This window comes from Sander vitreus, chromosome 8, assembly GCF_031162955.1.
Source record: "Sander vitreus isolate 19-12246 chromosome 8, sanVit1, whole genome shotgun sequence".
In the NCBI taxonomy this organism is placed as follows: domain Eukaryota; kingdom Metazoa; phylum Chordata; class Actinopteri; order Perciformes; family Percidae; genus Sander; species Sander vitreus.
The window spans coordinates 3,973,419-3,988,188 of record NC_135862.1 but is presented as its reverse complement, the minus strand read 5'-3'; the positions used below and the strand labels follow the sequence as shown (position 1 = coordinate 3,988,188).

Sequence of the window (14,770 nt, the reverse complement as noted above, 5' to 3'; positions counted from 1 at the left end):
CGTGGGTCTTTTTTCTCCGGAAATTCACAGCCAGACTGTCATGGCGGCTCGTTCAGAATACGATCTCATATTGTACTAAAATAGTTCACCGAAACGTGTTTCTGAAAACATTTTAAGCGAGAAATAGGCCGTACAGTTGCTGAATCTGTCTTCATTTCAGATCAACAAAGGTCAGTTTAAAAGATTTTTGTCAGATTTTGAGAGGCTCATCCGCTCGCCATATCCGGGTGAGTCCCGACTGCCCTGTCTCCGACGGCTCCTCCAACGGACGACGGCACGGAACACACCGAACAGACTCGAGTCACCGACCTCGCCAGACGGTCCAACGGCCGATAATCGGCTCCGTGTGTCAGCGCCCTTAGACTTGAAAGGGGAGAGAGAGGGGGAATGACATGCAGCAAAGGGCTGCAGGTCGGAGTTGAACCCGCGGGCGCTGCTTTAAGGACTGAGCCTTACTACATGGGGCGCAAGCTCAACCAGGTGATCTATCCAGGCGCCCCAAGTTGCTTGCTTTTTTGTGTATTCGTGTTAGATAGCTTGGATTGATTATTTATTTATTCCATTTTTACTTGTCTCTGTACAGCACTTAACATGTTTTTATTTACAGTTCTGTTTCTAATGTTCTTTTTAGCTTGTTCTGTCAAATTTCCTTTGAGATAATGAAGTTGAAAGTTGAAGTTAAATCCGATCTCACCTGCAGTGGACCACCATCGGCCCCATGTCGTCCGTCCTGGCTTTGGACGACTTGCGGACGAAGCTGAGCAGCGGCAGAGCGAACTCTGGGACGCCCATGTCGGGCCACTGGGTGTAATGGTACTGAGTCACAGTCCGCTCGTTGATCCGCCCCTTCTGGGAGCCCTACAAGAGGAACCATCATTAAAGGTGAATTCCGGTTGATTTCAACACGTAGCAAAATATTTTTGTATCGTTTTGTAGTTTGTAGATGGTCCCTAAGCACTTGTGTTGCCGTCTTTCACATCTACTGCAGCCATATTCACTGTGTTCACTCGGAAGGAATCAGTTCACATGGGTAGGCACTTGTAATGACATCTCGAACATGTTAAGAGGCTAAAAGCACGTTTAACACCTGCCCCGTTTCAGCTGCCTGGGTGCAAAAGCTAGCAGTGGCATAACTCAACAACAACACCGATTATTTTCGTTTTTCTCGCTACTGACAGCACTACGTGACAACAAACAAGATAGCTACGTGTTGAAATCGACCGGAATTCTCCTTTAAAAAAAAATTTGTATTTGTTGGTTGAAAATTGATTGTTCAATAAATTGATTGGTAATAAAACATTGCAATATTCCAGTGGCACACTCCAGCCTCCGTACATTTCATGTATGCAAGGTGCTATATAAATAAGGTTTATTATTATTGTAGATATGGTCATTTTGTACCAAGAAAACAGGATTTTTTTTTGGGCGAGTTTTCAGGTTTATACAAGATTAGAAAAGTAAAAGAATTTAAAATACCTGGATGACAGAGAGGCTGAGAGCTACTGCTGAGTGTTGCTGAAGCAACTCATGGTCCTTTTAAACTAACCTGTGTTAGTGATTTCATATTGTTTGGAAAATCAATGATGTTTGAATGTTATAATACAACACAATATCTTTGATCTGCGATAATTTCGATGTTAATGTTGCCCAGAGAACTTGTACTTTCCCTGGTCAGTTTGTTTGGTTGGAAATAAACACTTTTTGAGCTTTTTATTTCAACGTTTTAGTCACTTTTTTTCGACGTTTTTGGAGCTTGTTCTGTTTACTACCACTATTTTATACACCACTAATACAAACTTATTGCGACGAATTCATGGTCAATAAACCTTATTTAGGCTATATGAAAAAATACATTTTTTTAATTATGAATTATTTTGACTAGTTAATCTGTTGATGGATAATAACAGACTTTCAAAGTTTAGTCACGGTTTTGAAACTTTTTCAATTTTTTTCTCAAATGCTATAAAATTGAATAAAACACACAAAATGTAGCAATTTGGTTGAAAGAAACCCATATTTCTGATAAAAAAAAAAAAACTTTGTCAAATTTGACCCAAAGACAACAGGAGGCTTAATGTGCACTCGGCTCATAAATAATCAGATTTCTACACGCAGCTACTTCAGTCACTCTGTGATCTGATTGGCTGTTTGTCTGACCTTTTTGGCGTGCGTGTTCCTGACAGTGAACGTCCTCTGGGTGTAGTAGGCGAGCACTCTGCTGCTCTTCACCGTCACCAGGAAGCTGCCGTACTCCTCCTGCACGTCCGCCGGCCAGTACTGATCACACTTCCTCTGAGGATCAAATGTTAGGAATTATGTTGAAAAATGCAAATGAAATTTGTTTATACCATGTGAATAAAAATTAGGATATAATTGAAATTCTAATGTAAAAACATAGTCTCTGTTTTTAGCACTTTTTCCACCATGTCGTCATTACACATTAAACCAGTGTGCTGTTAACTGACCTGCCTATACAGTGCTAAGCATAAGTGAATACACCCATGCTAAAGTTGACTAAAAAGAATAAAACATGTCTTTGTGAATGAATAATGTATCATAAATAAATAAATGTTCTTCCTTAAAATACAGGGGGCATAAGTCAGTACACCCCTATGTTAGATTCCCATAGAGGCAGGCAGATTTTTATTTTGAAAGGCCAGTTATTTCATGGATCCAGGATACTGGATATTGGCATGGTTTTATTTCAGTTAGCCTAATTTTCATTGAGAGATGATCTTATGGAAAGTACCCCATGCCAACCTCTAGGTATGGTGAAGGGGATGTGATGATGGGGGGCTATTTTAATTCCAAAAGCCAAGGGAACTTTATCAGGATCATAGTATCCTGGATCCATGAAATAACTGGCCTTTCAAAATAAAAGTCTGCCTGCCTCTATGGGAATCTAACATAGGGGTGTACTTACTTATGCCCCCTGTATTTTAAGGAAGAACATTTATTTATTTATGATACATTATTCATTCACAAAGAAAATTGGTGTCCTTAAAGGTTGGATTTTTCCTATTTTTTTAATTAAGGCATTAAGATCAATTTCCAAAAGATGATTTTTGTATTCCTCTTTTTAGTCAACTTTAGCATAAGTGTATTCACTTATGCTTAGCACTGTATATAGCCTAGATTTTATGATATTCTATGCCTGCTCTGTCCAAACGATACCGGTTGATTAACTGCTCATCGTCAAACATTTCAAAAACATACTTCCTCTCGGTTGTCAGATTGGCGCACGTCTCTGTCTCCTCAGAGCTATCACAAGCCCCTACTGGCAACTCCTAACCACTTAAATAACTGGGAGAGTAAGAGTGATTCTTAGCTTTAAGAGATTTGATAACTTGCTTTTATACTTAAGTTTGAAAGTAGGAGTACATTTCATGAATTCTCAGCACTTAAGACTGAAATGGCACTTTGAGAAGCTCGATAGGCTAAATACGGGCCCTAGTCACTCACTCTTCCTTTCTCCATCAGGTTGGTGATCATTACGATGACACAGACGTTTTGCTCCCAAATCATCCTCCAGAAGTCCTCGGTGCTCGACCTCAGAGGACCCTGAGTCGCGATGTACGACCGCGGCTTCTTAAAACCCTGAAAAAAACAAAACACACAGCGGCTTTTTAGTAAACCAAAGTATTGGACAAATTGACATGCTGACGTTCCCTTGATGCAAGTTACTTGTTCCTTAGTCTTGCATCGCCAGACTCCACAGCGCTGGTTTATTGGCATTTCTTTAAACCAATCACAATCGTCTTGGGCGGAGCTAAGCGCCAGACGGAGCATCTGTGCCTCTGCAAAATAGCCTCGGGAAGGAACTTGTTTTGGTGGAACGTGTACGTTCAAAGGTTGTTTTAGTCGTGCAACAGAAAACTCAGATTGGACAGATAGTCTAGCTAGCTGTCTGGATTTACCCTGCAGAGATCTGAGGAGCAGTTAACCATAGTCCTCAGAAATCCACCAGAGTTTAGAACGCCAACACAAAGAAAGAGGAAGGGGACGGACATCCGGGCAGAATTAACGGCGGAACCTAAACAATCCCGGAAGTGAAATGTCGTCGATATAGACAAGCAGAGCGCTAAACGCGGTTTTTCTGGAAGGTTTCAGTCCTTCCAGAAAAATGCAGAGTTTTTTTTGTGATTGTTGCGGGCAAAACTCCTTGATGATGCGTCACGTTTTCTTAAAATATGTGATGGAATATGCGGGATATTTATGCAATTTTATGCGATGAAATTGCGGGAACTTGCAAAAACTGCTGTGTCATCGTGGCTTCATCGCGGGGTTTGCAGTTTTTCGATGATGTTCATGTCGCGTAGTTACGTCACTTCATAACGTTCCCATGGCAACAAGGGAAAATGGCTGCTCTAACTTTCTGCTAAGATATGTGTGACTTTTTTGTAACGAAAATGCGGGGATTATGAAATCATGCAAGCCCCGCATATTCTGCGCGGAAATCGGCAATTTATGCGATTTTATTGTTACTGCGGATAAATATGCGGACTTTGGCTGATTATGCATTGAATTAATCAATCGCATAATCGCGTTTCTGGAGGGACTGATTTTATATATATTTTGTATTATAATACATATAATGTATCATAATACATGTTTGCACAGCATAACCAGGGGCGATTCCAGGATTTTTTGATTTGGGTGGCAAAGGGGGGGGGATCAATAATCAGTTAATAATTGGTCATGTTTCAAGGGCTGGGAAGATTGTGTAGAACAGGCAGCCAAGTTACAGTGCACCAGGAGGGGGGCAATCATATTTCAGGGGGGGCGACTGCCACCCCGTGCCCCTCTTCTAGCTCCACCCCTGAGCACAACATAGTGAGACTAAAACTCTGCATTTAACCCATCCTATCAGCAATTGCTACAGCGCCCGGGGCAATACACACTATTCCACGGATCTACAGATGGCAGTAACACTGCAAGACATGCTGCAAAGCGACAGCAAAGGCAGAGAACAAGAAGACAGTGTGTTGTAACTTGCTTATTGGAGAATAAAACTACAATTTCCTCGTGACCTCTCATGGCATTACAGTGTAAAAAGCATTAAATGCTAGATTTATAAATCGACTTTGCCAAATATTTCACGAGGAAGTGAAAATATTTGATACATTTTTAGAAGTTGTAAGTTGAAGATTCACACAATGAATTTGAGTGGGTAACACTAAATGTGAATATAACTTTTGTTTGCATAAAAGAAAACTCCACAAGGCCCCGTTAAGGACAGCGAGTGTCACCTGTTCTCAGCAGAGGGCAGCTTTCAGTCACTCACTTTAATAGTTTGATAACCTGAAGCCTGAAGTTGCCTTCATGTTGTGAAAACGAAGACAAGTGTGAGTGTAGAGAGATCCTCGACTTGCTTTTACCAACTTTGTAACCTGTACGTAGGCTCTCCAGAGAGGCCGTAACAGTGAAAGGTTTTTGTCTGTTTTTGTCTGCTTTTCACAAAATGACAAGATGCTGGAAATGTGATTTTAATGGTGCTGTGATGAGCATATTGGAGAGCCTCGCAGGTCCTCGCTAACAACAGAATGTGTCATGAGGGGCTCTGAGAGTAAAGATAAAATAATATGTTCTGATTGTGTGTTTGACAGAAAACGAGGCTCAGGGTGAAGATGAAGGCCTCTGTTTGTATGGAGCTTAAAATGAAACTGAAAACTTGAATAACTGCCTCACAGTTGAATGCCTCCACCACCAGTCAAGTTGCAGTTTTTACATCAATTTCTGTCCAGACTCATTTAATATAAAGTATATAAGTATAAAGTATAAAGATTTAATAAAAGGCACGCTTTAGATTACAGCCCGCAATGTACCACTACAGTACGTACCTATACTTGTATGTAGGTACTGGGAAACAAGACATGAAGTTGTGGAATAAAGGGGGAACAATTGGGATCTTACAGAGAACTTATACTGTAGTAATGTTTTACCTACTGGGTACCTGACTTAACTGTGGTAGATCCTGATAACAAAAATGTAATGTCCTCTCTGTCTAAATAGTACAATGTCCCTCTCCTCTCTTGTCAGTTAAAGAAACCCAAATATCTGTTTCTTCATAATGATGTAGCTTTAACACTCGACAATAATACACAGTTCATAATGCATTTTTCCCACTGAGCGATGAGTTGATGGAGCTACCTCACCTTCTAAAGGCTGGAGGAATGAGCAATAATTCATATCTCCCTGCAACTTTGATGAATGTAATGTTAAATAATGGACACATGAATAGTGTGTTTACTGTGTCCTTCTGGATGTAATGCCTCCGAGACGCATGCTACCTAGCAACAACACTATTTGTAGCTGTTGCCATAACTACACATCTATGATAATGTGGTGAACTAGCCTATACCTTTTGTCTGTATCTGTAATCACCTTGAAATTATATGGAAGTATAATCTAACACTAAATCGGCAATGTTTTACAGGTCGTCTGAGTGACCTGATACTCAGTGCTGAAGCTGTTCCAGGACCTAACAGACTCTCCTCACAGTAAGGAAAACCATCAGAGGAGGAACAGAATCAGGAAAGTCTCAGTATCTACAAGAAGATGCATCAGGATGGCCATTGACCTGAGAGCCTACATTACCAGCTGACACAACACTATACAAGAAACCCTTATTTTTCCATTGTCTTTGTAAAAGAGGGATGTAAAAAAAAAAAAATGAAGGAACTAACATTGCTTTTGATAACAGCCCGCCTACCCCGTAGTTATCCTGTAGTTATCTTGTAGTTATCTAGTAGTTATTTTGTAATTAATCATAACAAGGGGGAAACTAACACTACTAAAATATAGCCCACGCTCCCTGTAGCTATCCTGTAAGTAAGTGTATCAAGAGGGGAACTAATGGCGTTTTTCCATTACATGGTACCTGCTCGCCTCGCCTCGACTCTACTCGTCTTTTTTGGTTTTCCATTACGAAAAAAAGTCCCTGGTACCTGCCAACAGGTACTTTTTTTATAGTATCACCTCCGTCGAGGTTCCAAGCGAGCTGAGGCGATACCAAAAGGTGACGTGAAAACCTGCAGACTCCTGATTGGTCGGAGAGAATCGTCACTAATCACTGCGTCATCATTGCTATAGCGACAGACGGGGGTGTCCTGAACAAACCATCCATTTTTAAATAGTTTAGCCAGCTGTGTTTTTTCTGCCTCCAGCTTCTTTTGAAACTAAATTTGTCTTCTGGCAAACAGCCGCATGCCGAGAGTCAAAAACAACACACCTTCGACGTTCTGTGTGTGTGTGTCGCGTTAGGTTTCCTGCGGCGTCGCTATGACGACCAGCCACGCTCGCCTCAGGCATGAGGCGGTACTAAATCTGCCATCCAAATCCTTGACCAACTGCCATGCTTTGCTTGTTATCAAGCCATGATGTCTCTCTCTTTCTCATGGGCGGGCCAAATTCTCTGGGCGGACAAAGCAGAGAAAGGGGAGGTAACATTCACCCTTATGACGTCATAAAGGGAAGATTCCAGATCGGCCCATCTGAGCTTTCATTTTCTCAAAGGCAGAGCAGGATACCCAGGGCTCGGTTTACACCTATCACCATTTCTAGCCACTGGGGGACCATAGGCAGGCTGGGGGAACTCATATTAATGTTAAAAAACCTCATAAAGTGACATTTTCATGCCATGGGACCTTTAAAGCAACACCAAAGCACTTTTTCCTCTTCGGTCCCCCTACGGGTTGGTAGCGGAATTGTCCCATTGCCGTTGTTGTATGTCTCATTCAAACTACCGATCCGCTACCCGATCTGGCAAACTTACATAGTGCGGTTATAGCCGATAGAGGGCCGTAAAGCGAATGCAAAAGTGCCGTTTACACTGTTACGAGTTGATGAACCACTGAAACGATTTTGGAAACATTATTTTAAGGTACTTTGGTGTTGCTTTAACATGTTTTGTTAGGTCCTTTGACTACCAAAATCAGTTCACCCTTTAGTTCACCGAATTGAAAGAAACTCCCTCTTGGCCTTTTTGAGATATCGCATTCACGACAATGGAACAGACGGACCGACAGATGGACAACACAAAAACATTATGCCTCCGGTCACAGCTATCGCCGGCATGGAGGCATAACAACACGTTCAAACAGAGATTTCCTTACATCGACGTAGTTTGCGTTGATGTAATCCCTCGTCTTCCCGTCTTTGTCGGGCTGCAGCGAGAGTCGCACCCGGCTGTGGTCATCTGAAGGTTGAAGAGAAAGAGTGAGAAGTGATCAGATCAATGTGGAAAACATTTTTATTTTTTTTTTAAGTATTGGTCTGGGGTCATTTGGAATCTATAAGTCAACAATGAGTTATAGTCATAGCGCCACCTACTGGTAACCCAACCCAAATTCAGTTAAAATGAATAAACCTAATCAGAACTGCAATCTGAAAGATGTGTGGCTTACGGGATAAAAAAAATTATGTTTTTGTGAAGATACACACAACAGAATTGTCATTCTTTTGTAGTGTTATGTTCTGTAACATCACACAGTGAAGTTTACTCACAGGCCAGGATGTTGCTGTATCTGTTTTTTGTTGTGTTGTCAGGATGGTGGGAGCTGTCAGTCGTCATCCCCATGTCCACCGTGCACGTCTGAATCTCCTGAACACACACAAAGAAGAGCTTTAGACCCTCGAAGACGAGAGCTTAGCTACATACTTCGGTACAGTTTAGAGGTATTGCTACTGTATTTGAGTACAGTTCGGACAGCTACTGTAATTTGCAGATTCAGAGTTTACATTCCACACAAGATGACATATTACTTGTATAATATTACGTTTCTGTAGGGCTGGGTACATTTGAAAATGTTCAATAATGTTTTCAATATGACACCTGAGGTACCAATACCAATATACTTTTTCCCGTATATCTTATTTTGAGGAATACAAACATATTTTTTCAAGTTCTCAAAAGTTGAATGTTGTCCGAACACAAGCAGCTCTGTTTAGATAAAATACAGTCTGAAAATCAGGAATTATCTGATTGAAGAAAAAAAACATTATAATAACTTTCAGCACCTGGCTGTTTTTGATACTCTGTGTTCAGGACACATTTTCGTGGGAACCAAAAAAGTATTCAGGTTTGATACCGAGCCAGAGACAAAACATCTACTGCGCTCAAGTTACAATAAGTTTCCTACATTATCTAAAGCGGTGTGTGGAATTGTCTAATTGTGATATGTAATTTACTTCAAAATGACTACTTCCATGGATGTATTAAGAGAGTTGGATACAACACATTGAGTTTGCCTTAGTGGCCAACTGCAACAAAAAATTCCCCTGCAGCCCAGAAAGCATTTTCTTCATAGACCGTTGCATCCTGTACACAAATATGCGATGGCGAAGGCGTGTCCCGCCCTACTCTGTCTTACTCTGCCTCTGATTGGCTTACCCTGGTATTCTTGCCTAAACCTAGATGGGTCATTCACCACCCTAGGAAAGAAACTTTGTGATTGGGTTTATAAAGGAGACATCTGTAAAACTGATTAATCTTTATATTATGATTTTTTTTAACAACAAAAGTTTAATATTTGTGAACTTCCCCCAGAGATTAGAAAAGCTATTTTTATGTTCATGATGTCATGTTTGCTTCTTAAGTCTCGTGTTTGATATTTCCTCGCTCCTCACTTGAACGAGCGAGAATGGAGGAGGGATCTCTGAGGCGCTATGAGTGAGGATGGAGGAGGGATCTCTGAGGAGCTATGAGCGAGGCTGGAGGAGGGATCTCTGAGGAGCTATGAGCGAGGCTGGAGAAGGGATCTCTGAGGAGCTATGAGCGAGGCTGGAGGAGGGATCTCTGAGGAGCTATGAGCGAGGCTGGAGAAGGGATCTCTGAGGAGCTATGAGCGAGGCTGGAGGAGGGATCTCTGAGGAGCTATGAGCGAGGATACACGAGCACCCTTCCTGGAAGCCGTGCAGCAGAAAAGGTTGCTAACTCTGCCCACACAGCTGACGAATTCACATGACACTTCAGAGGTAAGGCCGTCTCATCCCTCTAAAAACACATTTCCTTGTTTCCTCAGTGGAACGGACTTAGACGCGAGTAAGGTAGGGGATGCAATTTAACAAACTGAGACATAGCCTTGGTCATGTTTGTAAAGAATGGGCTTCATTTTGGAGTCAGGTATCCATTTCTTATAATACATCCATGACTTATTCCACTGGTGTCAAACACAAATCATGTGTTTGTACATCCACAGTTCCACATGAACAAAAAACACTTTGCATTACAGGCGAGACAAAAACACAGCTACGAGTGCGACAGCGTCGGTGATGAAGTGAATGAAGGTGTCAGGAGGAGAGCGTCTTACCTCGTAACTCTCCTTCAGTATCTAATGATGAGGGTAAGGAAGCAGCAGGCAGCCAGGATGTTTCGATGACAACACGGACCACAACCAAAGAGGTGCAAAAATACAAATTACAAGACAACACAGAAAACAACTAATCCATCTCACAGCACAGCTCATGCTGCTGCAACACAAAGGGCAAACCAACACAAAGGAAAACAAGGTTAAATAATTCAGTGTTCAAATTCATCTATAAAAAGAAATGGAAAATGATTGTTTTTATTATGGGTTGTGCATAACACGCTGCATTCTGGGAATTTTAGGGGTTGTACAAAAAACATATATTTATAATATAATAAATATATAATAATTTATGTAAAATAACATTTCACAGTTTTTTTAAGATTGTTTTCTAAATTAAGTTTGACTATTTTTGCATTATCTTCACTCTACTTTGATAAGGAAACACCACCATCATCGTCAATATGAGGAAATACTTTTTGGTGATCAAGAGAAAGTGAAATAGTACTCTAGGTTTCCACAAGTTAAATTTAAGACTTTTTAAGGCCTTTTTAATGCCAAATAGAATTACATTTAAGACCAACTTCATGGCCATTCTGGCAAAAGTATGTAGGATATAATGGAATATCAGAAAGGATTTTAGAGTATAAAAATAAGTACTTGAACTTTTTTTTGTAGTTCTCAATACATGCTTTGTGACAAGGAGTAATTTAATCTTATGAAAGGGCAATACAAATGTTAGACCTTTGTGAATGACATTTTAAGACTTCTTTAAAGAAATGTAAGACTTTTAAGGACTTATTTTTCAAATATTATATTTAAGACATTTTTAAGACTTTTAAGACCCCGCGGGTATCCTGAGTAGTGTCCCTCCGTCCCTCTCTAGCCTTGTTGTCTTTGTGTTGATTTTTTACTTCAGCAGCAGTTTCAGAACAAGAGGTGGAGCTTTGATTCATGAAGTGACTGACGTCACGTTGTTCTGCTGACAGGTAAAAGACAAGTGACGCGCTGCTCACACGATGAACGAAGGCTCCACACAAAGAGACGAACCAGGGCTGCAACATTCACCCTCCCACTGATTATTAAGTCATCATGTCACAACTGAGAATACACTGTAAATGATTGCTATTATTATTAGGGCCTGGGCACGTTTAATGCCAGGGCCCACCCGTCAAGTTTTTGAGGGACTTGCTCAACAATTGAGTCCGGTTGTGACCAGCAGGCTCCATAGTGCGAGGGTTGGGATAAAGTTCCTTTAATGTTCACAAAATTGAATTATTGTCATTCACAATAAACTCCTGACAAATTACGATCAGAGAATCCAAAATAGTCCCGTAATGTTGTAGCCCTGCGTCAAAGTGTATCCAGTCACATCATCACAGCTCATCATGCAGGACGCAGACAACGACATGATGACAGTCAGACACTGTCACCCACACATCCACACACACACCAGGGTCAAGTTTAAGTGCACGGTCACACATCACGGATGTAGAATATGAACTGGATACAGCGTTCATACCTATGAGAGTTACTTAATGGCGCATGAAGCCTTCTTCTGCATATAAAAGTACCTGGATGATCGTACTGCTTCGGCACTATGGATTATCCGCCTCCCGTCCATTTCCATTCTTTGAGTGAAGGGACGTATAAAACATTTTCTTCCGGTGGCAAAACAAATTTGTATCTTCACGTTGCATGAAGTTCAACTTTGACCGGCGAAATCATAACCTCAGCCAACAGTAAAGCAGTGTGTTTGGTTGACTTTGGCTCAGTTTTCCGAGTGAGCGAAAATGGAGGAGATGTTGATTTTTGCTGTGTCTAACCAGACTGTATTACCTCGATGCAGGCGATGGTCACTCGCCTGCATTGTCGTACATGTGTGAGCGTGACTTAAGGCAGTAGAGATATTATTTGAAAAAATATGATGTGTTTTAGTTTCAGTTGGAAAACGGAAAAACAATCCGGTCTTTGTACCTCAAACTCTCGTTGGAAGCCGAGCGTGTCGTGAAGCTCAGCTACGTGTTTGACAAACTCCTTCACTGGAAAAGCTGTTTGTTCATCTGGAAAATAAAGAAGATGAAGATATACTTTATGGATCCCCGAGAGGAAATTCAATAAACAGGAAACAACACTGAACTACCCGTAGGAGAGAAAGTGGTAATCCAGATGTCTAAAGATGTGTGAATGTGTTTTGCATTATTGAAATAAAAAAAGAACTGTTTGCTCTTAAAGAAAATTGTAGACATTTTTGGAAAGTAACAACATATTTAGAACATACGGATGTATTGAGAAATCAAAGACATTTTAGAACTTTTGTGATTATATTATAATTATATATAATATATGATATTATATATTATTTTTTGAAAAGGAAAATAGATTTTAGAAAACGTAACAATTTTGAAGGGGAGGATTTTTAGGAGAGTGAGGACAATTTTAAAAAATGGCATTTTCAAATGTGAAACTCCTATTCACGAACATTTGGGGTTTTTTCTTTACCTGAATCTATTTAAGTATAGAGAGAGAGCACAGATTGTAAAGACTTTTGAGTCAATTTGTGATTTGGGGCTGAACAAATAAAACTTGCTGGACTTGATTCTTTAATTTATTGTGTCTATGTTGTGGGTCCTGAAATGTAAACAGGTGTGTGTGTGTGTGTGTGTGTGTGTGTGTGTGTGTGTGTGTGTGTGTTACCAGATGTCAACGCAGCAGTGGACGGTGCAGCGATGACTTTGGGTGATGAGCTTTCGTCGATGTAGAAGTGAGCCGTCTGAAAACAGGTCCTACACACACACACACACACACACACACACACACACAGGGATATCAGAATGTATTTTAATTTTAATATAAACCATGAAATGTTTGAGATTAAATAAAGCAGTCACTTATAAATAATAATAATATAAGAAATAATAAATAAACGGTTAATTTCAAATGATCTACTGTATATTTTAGGTTTGACGACATGGTTTTTTACATAAATATAGAGAGACGTTAACCTTAAGTACATACTGGAAGAAAATCAGAAGTGTCCATAACAAAATTAATGAAAGTAATTAAAAAATCCTAAACTGAAAATACAAGTAATGAATATACCGTATGTATATATATATATATATTTCTGCAATGATGCCATGCTTAAGCCTGTACTGAATCTGAGCGGAGGATCAACTGAAAGGCAGAAGATGCTTTTGTTTTCATGTGACTCAGATTTTAGAGAATACAAGTAATCTTCCAAAAAACACAGGAAAAAAAGATGTTCTGTTAATCCTTGACAAGTTTTTAAACGGATGAGATTGCCTCTGATAAACCTGCGTTGTCTCGGCCAGAAATGGGCATCAAGGATTATCACCAACATACACACACACACACACACACACACACACACACACACACACACACACACACAAAAACACAGTAAAATGGTTGAGCTCTGAGATTAAAGACGTGTTTTGGAGTAAACACAAATAGTTATTCTCTCGGCGAGTCTGAAGAGTGTTTATTTCCACCGAAAGGTGGATTTCCATTCGTCAAGTTAGACCTGTTCAGCACTCTGAACTTCTTAAACATGGTCATTCATTAGACTCTTTAAATGACTTGAATCTTACCTTAGAAACAAACAAAAAAATGCTTTTTAAAATTAGCTAGGTCTGTCATATCTGTTAACCATGCCCACAGCCATCTTTGGAAATGTCATGGAAACACAAATTGACAAATTGTCACATGACCGCTACCAGGATGTTCCGTGAGTGTCACTTAGGGACATCATGAATTAAAATCAAGGATAAAGCTGAATGGGGAACGTTCCAGAACATTTAAAGAGTGTGTGTGACACCTTACGGGTTAAACATGGTCATTTCCACAACTGCTTTTTAAATTATTTTATCGAGGCATTTCTTATGAAACAATTATGGCAATAAAATAGGTGAATGAAGAAGAATCTTAATTTGTTTTCTGTGGGTGTTTTTTTTATAGAACTGGGATCTTTTGAATCTTGATAAGTCTTAGTCTTGTTTCGGTCTCAACCCCTCAAAGTCTTGGTCTCGTCTCTACCTCAACCACTCAAAATCTTGGTCTTGTTTCGGTCTCAACCCCTCAAAGTCTTGGTCTCATCTCGGTCTCAACCCCTCAAAGTCTTGCTCTCATCTCTATCTCAACCCCTCAAAGACTTGGTCTTGTTTCGGTCGCAACCCCTCAAAGTCTTGGTCTCGTCTCAGTCTCAATTCCTTAAAGTCTCGGTCTTGTTTCGGTATCAACCCCTCAAAGTCTCGGTCTCGTCTCGGTCTCAACCTCTCAAAGTCTTGGTCTCGTTTCGGGCCCCAACCCCTCACAGTCTTGGTCTCTTTTCGGTCTCAACCCCTCAAAGTCTTGTTCTCGTTTCAGTATCAACACCTCAAAGTCTTGGTCTCGTTTCGGTCTCAGCCCATCAAAGTCTTGATCTCGTTTCGGTCTCAGCC

General features: G+C 40.4%; 1 protein-coding gene across 1 annotated transcript in view; it reads right to left on the bottom strand.

Moving 5' to 3' along the window:
- ptprz1a (protein tyrosine phosphatase receptor type Z1a) overlaps positions 1-14,770 on the bottom strand; it is a 139,395-nt gene that overhangs the window by 13,224 nt on the left and 111,401 nt on the right. Inside the window, exons 15-22 of the mRNA XM_078256437.1 lie at positions 13,005-13,093; positions 12,285-12,370; positions 10,311-10,331; positions 8,506-8,602; positions 8,115-8,197; positions 3,463-3,597; positions 2,158-2,292; positions 695-858 (exon numbers count right to left, since the gene is read on the bottom strand). Of these exons, the coding sequence (XP_078112563.1) occupies positions 695-858; positions 2,158-2,292; positions 3,463-3,597; positions 8,115-8,197; positions 8,506-8,602; positions 10,311-10,331; positions 12,285-12,370; positions 13,005-13,093 (810 nt within the window). The remainder of the gene's footprint in view (positions 1-694; positions 859-2,157; positions 2,293-3,462; positions 3,598-8,114; positions 8,198-8,505; positions 8,603-10,310; positions 10,332-12,284; positions 12,371-13,004; positions 13,094-14,770) is intronic.